Genomic DNA, 10429 nt, shown 5'->3' on the forward strand with positions numbered 1-10429 from the left:
TCTGAATGAGAAAACAATGTATACGCGCGCCCAACTGTATAATGTAGACTACCACCAATGCAGACCTGATCATCTGTAATTATGCAATGTTATAAAGGGGGAAGGTATCAAAAATTACAATGAAATATTCCAAACACAGGAACGGTGGATTAATGAAGAGGAACAGAGATCACAAGTAGACTCAACCAACACTGTCTGGAAGATTTTGCATGAAGGGCGGATTTGTCCTTTACACTGTAAACTAGAGATTCTAAAAATGTATTTCACATTTCTATTACTTTGTCTACATATACAATGATATTCATATAATATCAATATCGTGATTCAAAATTATATAAATATTATTTTCTATGAGTGGGGACACACTGTCCAGTCCATATCATCATATCAGTATTACCATACAACACTTGATATCACCAGAAATTAAATCGTTACTTGAACAGTGTGACATAAAGGCTACATACTAATCGAAGTTTGACAGGTGTCAATACAATGCTGAAGTTATTGTAGTGATTACAAAACAACGCTTTCAATACTTTATATCAAAATAGCATGCTTACATTCATACATTCACCTTAGTGAATATAAGCATGTTATTTCACAAAACTCAACCAGGCTTCTGAAATGCATCAGTGATCATATCAAAGAATTAATAACCAAGACTGTCTCCATCTGCTACCATCATAACCATGTAAGTAATGACTTTGTCACACGCCCTTATTTTAATTATTATATGAAAGCACTAATTGACATATGCAATATATCAGATCCTGACATCAAAATTATTTATATTAAGGCAGGAGTAAAAATACTAGGATTTATATTTTAATAATATTACCCTGCTATACTCTGTAAGAGTATTTTCAACTTTGATCCAAGAGTCCTAACAAGCTACCAGCCAGATCCTCCAGTCTGACCACAAAGTGGCTGAGCTTTCACAGGTTAAACAGTGCGACTTACCTTGTGTAGTACTCCAGTCCAATCCACCCACAAAAAGTTTCCTGAAAAGAGCAGATAAATTACCATTTAGTCAGTCATTGATCATCAATTTGAGTCAGAGTAAATGATTTACTAATTTACAGGCAGCCACATACAAAATGCATTATAACAACCACGGGAGAATTTTGCCTTTAACGACTAAAAGCAGAGACGTCTTGGTGGAGAAGATTGAAACCAGTTACAGAGCCATAAAAAACGGTACAGCTGACTAAACAGCCAAGTGCACAGATATTACACAACATGAGGCAACACTGCCACCAAAGCTGGTGCAGCTGAGGGAGATGTACAGGCAGCTCCAGTTAAAATGCCCGTGTTTCATGTGACTCATGTAAAGGTCCAGTCCTGGCCGTAGATGTCACTTTGGTCTTCTAATACTGAACGCAATGGCCTCGACAATAACAGTCTTTATGAACCTCCTGCCACGTAAGTTATCCCGGGACAGAGCATAGCCTTTAGCAAGCTAACAACACTCGGCTGAAGAACTGACTCAAGAAGCTGCAGCAGCTACTGTCTACCCCCGGCACCAGCCTCCACCGCTGAAACCCCCAGTGTTTTCCAGTCAGTGCGGAGCGGCAGCTCGGCTCCCTGCATGCGGACAAGTGAACTCTGATGCTGGTTGTACAACTGGAAGTTTAACGGCAGTTTAAGCGGCACTAACGTTACCATCAAAATAGCAACGCGTTCACTAGTATTTGATCAAGAATGTAACGTTGTTTAGATGTTGTGATAAAAGTGGAAGGTTACTGCAGACGAGGATGCTCCATCCACCAGCAGTGCCCGCTAAATGTCCTCGCATTGGCGAAGTGAAGAAGAGGAGACTTTCGCTTCGCTGGCAAGCGTTAGCAAAGCTAGTTAGCTCAGCTGCTTCGAGCTAATTGAAAACAGCACTGAAATAACTAACTACACTTTTACACATTCCTTTGACAATATAAGTGGCAGCACTCCAGCCAAACATGGTCTATATTTCCGTAAGCAATAACAATAACACCTGAGCTACTTTGATGACTACTTTCACTTTTTCGCCGTCTTTACTCAGGCCAGCGATCTCGCTAAGTTACTAAAGCTAGCTTACCTTGCTAGCTAACGTTAGCTGTCAAATGACAGCTTGACAGAGAGCAGCTAACTATAAGTTATAATGCAGTTTACAGTTGAACGCATCCGCAAAGGAAGGCTTTGTTAAATGGACCTTACCCGACTTCATCTCCGACTAAATTGTTGTTCATTTCTGTGGCTAAAGCGGGGGACTGTAGGAGCTGTGACCGGCTTATTGCTTCAGTGCTGCCCCTCTCAGACTGAGAGCGGAGGAAGGTCACTCCGCTTTTTGGTTCAAACTGTTCTGCGCAATGACGACGCTGCAGGGGGCAGCGGCCTTTAAAGGAACATTACACCCAACCAGCCCGCACTATTTTTATCTATTCCACAGACAGCTGTGGCTAAATACTCTAAAACTGGAGGTCTTTTTATTTGATACTAAATTCATTAAGCATTACAACAGCAAATGGCTTTTAGAAGGAAAGTCCTACAACAATACATAATAACTACTAAGATAAGATAATAAGATACCACTGTCCAAAATGATGTTGTTTCAACCTTTTCAGATTTCAAGTTGCAACTTTTACTATAATTCTATAAAATGTACAAAAAATCCTTTATATATATTTATATCTATATATATATATATATGTTAATGTTAATATACATAAAAATATATATTGACATTATTATTTGTCATGGAATAAGTGAAGACATTTAAGATTAAAAAAAAAATTTGCTGTTCAAAGTGATTTTTTTATGTTCAAGGAGTCTGATTCTTGTGTCTTGAGAAAATCTTACGCATGTGTTAGGGCTTTAGGAAGTTATAATATGAGGCTATACTGTTAGCATGATGTTACCCTTAAACTGCTGGATGACACAATTTTGTTAAAATGGCAGTGATTGGGTAATTTGAACCGAAAGACCTGGGGAAAGTTGAGACAGATAACCCAACAGGAAGTCAGCCATTTTGGATTTAATGGTCATGGCACTATTTGTCAATGGCTGTGTTCGAAACGGAAGGCAGTTGACTCGCTGCCTCGATACCGTAACTTACAACTTCTGACAGACAGAAGAGACGCTAGCCAAACAGCTAACAGACGCCACAGAAATCATACTGAACAAACTTGGTTGATTACAGTCACGGGCTAATATGATAGTTCAGTGTTTAGTTCTTGCTAGATATTCAAAAATCGAAGCTAGAAAACTACTAAAAACTTTTAAAAACATATATTTGTATACAAATTCGGCTTGTTTGTCCGCCATCTTGACCATTTTTCAAACGCTCCGGCGGCCACAGCCGCGCTACTTTATAGGTAATAGTCAGCATCAAGTCACCATCGATGCTGCCCTCAAAACTGACCGTTACTGGGGCAGCTTGAAGGCATCTCAGGAGATGAACTGCACTAGATGCATCTGCACCAAACTTTACGTGCTTGATAACTGCCCGAACACATCTACATGTTCAGTTATAGTCGTAGTGTGAAGTGCTATGTAGCGCTACAAAGGGGACACAGGAAGTGATGATTAACACATTTGTGCAGCGTCCAAAGCCCATGGCAAATTTATTGTCACACCGGCATTATGCATTTTAGACCAGAAACCATCATGTCATGCTTCTATAATGGAAGACAGACAGGCTTCAACTCCTATTGTGGGTTTGGACAGAGTAGTGGGAGAGGTACAAAAATGGGAAGTCCATTCATTCAAGCGATACATTCATATGAAACAACTAGGAGACATAGCTGCAATGTTTCACTGTCTAAGTGCAATTGAATGTTTGGACCTGGCGTTTGAGTTTGCACGATGAAATGACAAAATAACTCTTGGCTCAACTTACCCCTCGGTGGGGACAAGTTGAGCCAAGAGTCCACTTTTTTTGGAAAGCTATATTTTGAGAACAGTTTATTTTAAATCCAAATTGATCACTCCCAGGGATGCACCACATGCTAAATTATATGTACATATTTTAGTTGGAGACATTACTTTCATGTCCTCACTTTGAAAACATCTCAAGTAAAAACTGGCTCAACTCACCCCGCTCTCCCCTATACACATAACAATCAATATACAATTAACATTCTATGTTTAAATATTTACACACTATATACAATAAATATACAATCATTATTTACAACCAGATAAATGTCAGAAAAAAATATATTGATATAATATATTAGCATTTTTTCAAAGTTTGTTTTCTAGAGCACAAGGTTATTTCATATATTTATAAGTGATGTGTTCATGTGACAAACAATAACTTTTATTGTAAATGTGTTTCTAAAATTCAAAAAAAGCTTCTATTTATGTATACATTTACCTTGTAAAGTTTCATTTTAATAAAGTTTGGGAAAAAATCTATTTGACTAGAACAACAACAGAAAAATAACTAATAGCAGACAGCCCTTTAAGGTTGATGACAGAATACAAGCACACCTAGCATGGTAGTATTAGGCTCACGGTGGGATAAAAGAAAAAAAAAATAAGATTAAGATTTTACTCACCAAACACACAACTTATATGACACATTGCTAAATACAGTATATACAGTCTGTCACATAATGCACTACTTCTCCCGGATAATGGTTGCAAATACCAATGCTTTGGTATTCTTATGTGTATTTCTTTTGTTTGCATTGGAACAACCAAAAAAAGCAGAGAAAAAAAAGCCAAATCTGAGAAATTTCACACTGAACTGGGCAAAATAATTGGCACTCTTAACTTAATATTTGGAAGCACACCCTTTGGAAAAAAAAAACTGAAATCAATTGCCTCTTGTAACCATCATTGATTCTTACACCTCTGTACTGGACTTTTGGACCACTCTTCTTTGGCCAACTGCTCTAGGTCTTTGAAATTTGATGGGTTCAGTCTCCCAACTGCTGTTTTGAGATCTCTCCACAGGTGCTCTATGGGATTTAGATCTGGACTCATTGCTGGCCACTTCAGAACTCTCCAGTACTTTGTCTTAAATTATTTTAGGTGCTTTTTGAAGTATGCTTTGGGTCATTGTCCAGCTGCAAGACCCATGACCTGTGATGGAGACCCAGCTTATTGACACTGGGTCCTACATTGCACCCCAGAATTCTTTGGTAGACTTCAGATTTCATAATGCCATGCACACAGTCAAGACATCAAGTGACTGAAGCAGCAAAGCAACCCTGAAACATCAGTGATACCTCCACTATGTTTGACTATAGGGACCGTGTTCTTTTCTTTGAAGGCCTTATTTCGTTTTCCGAAAACAGAAGAATGATGTGCTTTACCAAAAAGCTCTATTTTAGTCTCATCTGTCCACAGGATATTGTCCCAGACGGATTTTGGCTTCCTCAGGTAAGTTTTGGCAAACTCCAAGCTGCCTCTTTTATGTTTCTGTGTCAGCAGTGGGGTCCTCCCGGGTCCTCCCTTTTCATTCAGAAGGTGACAGATAATGCAAGCTGACACCCTTTGAACCCTGTGTCTGCAGGTCAGCCTGAATTTGTGGAAGTGGACTGAGATTCTTTATCCACTATTTGAACAATCTTTCATTGCAATCTTTCATCATTTTTTTGTCTACATTCAGGGAGATTAGCTTCAGTGTAAACTTTTGACTGGTAAACATAAACATCTCTGGAGATGGACATGTAGCCTTGAGATTGTGTATGCTTTTTGGTTCTCAAATTCTCAGACAAAGATTTTCTATAGTTTCTTTTGTTCATGCTCAGTGTGGTACAGAAACCCAAAATAAAGGTTGAGTCAACTTTTTTTCCCCATTTTAACTGGTTGTAAGTGTATTTTCTATGTTGCCAGCACCTGTGAATTGCTACAGGCAAGTTTAATTACAAACAAAGTAGCATCACATGCTTAAAAGATTTTGAAAAAGGTGCCAATAATTTTGTCCAGACCACTTTTGGAGTTCTGTAATGAACGTCTCAGTTTTGGCTTTTTTCTCTGCTTTTTCTGTTGTTCCAATGCAAACAAAATAAATAAACAGGAGAATACCAAAGCATCTGTAATTGCAACAATTTTCTGGGAGAAGTAGTGCATTATGTGACAGACATGTAGGGGTGCACATATTTTTGGTCATGACTGTATATACACTAATACAGTATGTTCATGTACTTACACATACAGTACACAAAACTGTGAGTTGTTAGTTACTTAGGAAGGAACGTGTAAGGAACTAATCAGGAACAACCTGATAATTAATTGTTAATAAGTAGTTCCTGAATATCTTAGAATTGAGGACTGTATAGATAATAATGTAAAGAGAACAGACAGCGATGTTAAAGTATTGAATCATTACATAATAATAAGTTCATAAATATTTGTGAATTGACAAAACTAACGACGCATTAATTACTCATTACTTAATCATTAGTTACTCTTTTCGTGCACACCCAAGTAAAGTGATATATTATATTAAGTAATCCCTCCTGACCATTACTTAACCTTTTTTGTGCCCCCCCCCCCCCCACACACACACACCCCACCAGTAAAGTCGTGGGGGTGTGTACCAGAAATACAGGCCCAAACTGTTTTGTACTCACAAACAGGAAGGTTTTCATTTTCAGGGCAAAACAGTGATTTATTAGAGAGGAAAACTCATACTGTGTTAGACAAACAGACTACATGTTTTAGAGAGCTGCCCTCTGTAAACTTTTTAATTTTTGAATAGTTTAACATCCTATCATAGATGTTTTTTGAATGAATGGCACAGCACTTCCTGAAGGTTCAACAATACCTGCATTCAGGTCAGTCAGATTTAGTGAAAAAATGTCCTGCCAGATGGGAAAAACCATTCATATCAGCCAGGGCTGGACTGGAACAAAAAATCGGCCCTGGCATTTTTGGCCGAGACGGCCCACCAAAATCATTCGGACACCCCTCACCAATACACCATCGTTTCGTTTAGGGGGTCAGATTAGTGGCGTGGTGAAACACTGAGAGGTGAAACTGCACAAGATTGGTGTCCATGACCACAAGGCATTAATATATTTTGACAGACCTACTATTTATAAAAAATATTTATAGATAAAATATTTGGTAGGTGGGTCTGGGGATCCTCCCCCCAGAAGATGTCTAGCATTAAACACTTAGTTTCCTGCATTCTGGAGACATTTTCTGCACCAATTTATGGTGGAAATGTCTTTATTTTTGTAAAAGGAAGCACAAAATTCAGGTGGCAGGTGACAATTCACAAGCTATTTTTCAGAACATTTTTAACAAATACTTTTAAACGGTGGGTACATGTCCCCAGCGTCCCCATTGTAAATGACCCTCCCTCCCTAAAGGTTGAACTACTCCATGCTTACGGCTTCACTTCCACTCACCTCCTGCTCCCTCTCTCACTCAGCACTCGGCTACTTTGTCACTCTGCTTCGCTAACACATGTCTCCTCCTCTGCCTGGTAGCGGCCACCACAGCTAGTGTACTCCTTCAGGTGCCAGTGCCTGCACTACGTAGGGTACTGCAGCTGATGTTGAAGCTACTGCAGCCCCGTTAGCAAACACATTTGAACAGAACATTTGGCGGCCTTCGTCTGAAGAATGTTTTTTTTAATGGCCCGCAACCATAGACTGTATAGCCCGCAACGCAAGAAAGAGAGCGCAGAGGGGGCTAGTAAGAGATGTGACTGGGCCGCTGTCCATGCTTTATGGGCCGATCGTTGGCCCGTTTAAAAAAAAAGTTATATAAATAAATAATGTACATTGCACCGGCCCCAAAGGTGCGTCGGCCTACCGGGCATTTGCCCGGTATGCCAGATTATCAGTCCAGCCCTGATATCAGCCTCTACTTGTACTAAGAAATAGGACATTTCTCAGCAATTGCGGCAGAGAATCTACTAAAGTTGGCTTCCTTTACTTGCAACGTCTTGCTTAACTATGAAAACTAGACTATCACATTGCACGTGGTGTGACGGTCTGCCTGTCTGTTAAGCTGTGTTGTTTAAGGCATATCCATATAAAGTCAAATATGTTGCTTACTTCACGGAATAATTGTAGAACTAATTAACAATAAAAATAGAAGTATACATGTATTAATTTTATAGTATTCCCCAAGCTTTTACAGAGCTCCCAGTGGGGACTATGAATGTCAGGCTGAGATTCATCTTCTCATTCAGTGTAATGTTTGTGTGTGAAGGTTGTTCTTGTTCTCTTTATCTCAGGATAAATGAGGTCACACTTCAGTATGTCACAGTCCCAATATACAGTATAACAGACTCTCCACTGGGAGTGGAGTCCATCAAAACAGGGTTTTTTAATATTACAACATATGTAGGAACACAGCTTGATCCTGTTTCTCAGAGGAGACTGGCTCGCCTGTAATGGCTCCTATATTGTTAATAAAGAATCAAAATAGAGCAGGAGGATGTCATGATGGTATAATTTACCTCATGCCCTCTGGATTGACTGTAACTATTCCCTGTGGGTTTTAAACTCTGGTTGTGTTAGAATGGGTGTTATTATCAATAATCAGAACTGCCAATTTGTGTTCAGATACATTCACAATGAAGATAAAATCTTTGCTATAATTCAATTCAGATCACAAGGCATTCGACCTTTGCAGCACTACAGTCTGTGTGGAAAAACTGTCATGCAAGTCAATCTTACATCACCGATCTGAGATAATTATCATAAAACCATAAAGCGACAGACTGGCATTCCCATGAACCATTTCTCAAGCTTAAGTCCCATTGACTTACAGCACAAAAACAACAAAAACAGCACCCTCTTCCTGTTGTGTGCTGCACATCTAGTAGATTTCCCCCTCAAATCTGAGCGGAAACACAGCAACATGAGAATCTGTAAAATATATATTTTTAACCACTGTTAAAGGGTAACAATGTGTTATACAAACTGTGTCCAACAACCTACTTTTGACTGCAGTTTTTCCACACGTCTGCCTGTCTGGGGTATGACAGGGTGAACACGGGTCACAACAGGGTTACTATCGTACAAGTTACAAGTTTTGAGATATCCATCTCTGAGATTTATGCCACCGTATGCCACACAGTTGGGGCAAAAAGCATTTTGTTTATGCCTTTAAAAAATCACTCTCTTTCAAAAAAACAATATCCTAGTTACTCTTCTAGATAATAGAGATAATTAAAAATTATATATATATATATCAAGTTCAAGACCTTTATTTGTCCCCAAGGGGCGATTAGTTTTGCTGCAGTAGCAAAGAAGTTGACACCCAGTACATAACAACAAAGATGACAACAACGATTAAAAATACAGGGTCAGACCAATGGGTAAATTAATACCACAACATTAAAAGTTTAAGTTCAAGTGAGCCTTATGTGCAGACGTTAACTATTCTTTACAGAGTTAAGCAGAGAGATAGCAGAGGGAACGAAGGAGAATTTATATCGATTTGTTTTGGCCTATGGTTGACTGAAGCGGGAACCAGAAGGCAGCTTCTTAAATTCTGCATGCAGGGGGTGAGAACTATCAGACATGATGGATTCTGCCTTTTTAAGCACATGCTAACTTTATTTAACATAACAGCAAGCAAGAAGCATACCAGCAAATACATGAAAAAGTAAAGATGGACTCAATAAAGGATTTATAAAACAAAGTCATCAGGGATCTGTCCCCTTGAAACTTAGCTAGCTTTCTCAGACAGAAAAGATGTTGCTGAATTTTCTTACTCAGCATATCTGTGTTTAGTTCAAAGGTCAGCTTATTATCAATGATGATTCCCAGATACTTATACGACTCAACAATTTCAACCTCTTTTCCATCTATAATTGTCTTTTCAGAAGTTGGATGGTGACGTCTAAAATCAATGCACATGTCCTTTGTCTTTGTAACATTTAAGTCTAAAAAGGCTTCTTTGCACCAGTTTAAAAAATAGTGTAGTACAGAGCCGTGCAATGTTTCAGTGGAGTCCATTAAACTTACAATGACTGTGTCATCTGCAAACTTTACAATATAGTTCTTGGTCAGTTCACTGCTGCAGTCGTTAGTGTACATACAGTGGGTACGGAAAGTATTCAGACCCCTTTAAATTTGTCACTCTTTGTTTCATTGCAGCCATTTTCCAAAAATCAAAAAAGTTCATTTTATTTCTCAGTAATGTACACTCAGCACCCCATCTTGACAGAAAAAAACAGAAATGTAGACATTTTTGCAAATTTATTAAAAAAGAAAAACTGAAATATCACATGGTCATAAGTATTCAGACCCTTTGCCGTGACACTCATATTTAACTCAGGTGCTGTCTATTTCTTCTGATCATCCTTGAGATGGTTCTACACCTTCATTTGAGTCCAGCTGTGTTTGATTATACTGATTGGACTTGATTAGGAAAGCCACACACCTGTCTATATAAGACCTTACAGCTCACAGTGCATGTCAGAGCAAATGAGAATCATGAGGTCAAAGGAACTGCCTGAAGAGCTCAGAGACAG

At 38.8% G+C, this 10429-nt stretch overlaps 1 protein-coding gene across 8 annotated transcripts in view; it reads right to left on the reverse strand.

Moving 5' to 3' along the window:
* The window catches only part of dazap1 (DAZ associated protein 1), a 21404-nt gene extending 19056 nt beyond the window's left edge, over positions 1-2348 (reverse strand). For 7 of the 8 annotated variants that reach the window (XM_046049414.1, XM_046049415.1, XM_046049416.1 and 4 more), the window contains exons 1-2: positions 2191-2348; positions 961-1001 (exon numbers count right to left, since the gene is read on the reverse strand). In XM_046049414.1, coding sequence (XP_045905370.1) covers positions 961-1001; positions 2191-2222 — 73 coding nt within the window. In that variant the 5' untranslated portion in view covers positions 2223-2348. The remainder of the gene's footprint in view (positions 1-960; positions 1002-2190) is intronic. The other variant, XM_046049417.1, reaches the window with a different exon arrangement.
* Positions 2349-10429: the final 8081 nt, after the last annotated feature.

This window comes from Micropterus dolomieu, linkage group LG05 (genome assembly GCF_021292245.1).
Source record: "Micropterus dolomieu isolate WLL.071019.BEF.003 ecotype Adirondacks linkage group LG05, ASM2129224v1, whole genome shotgun sequence".
NCBI lineage: Eukaryota > Metazoa > Chordata > Actinopteri > Centrarchiformes > Centrarchidae > Micropterus > Micropterus dolomieu.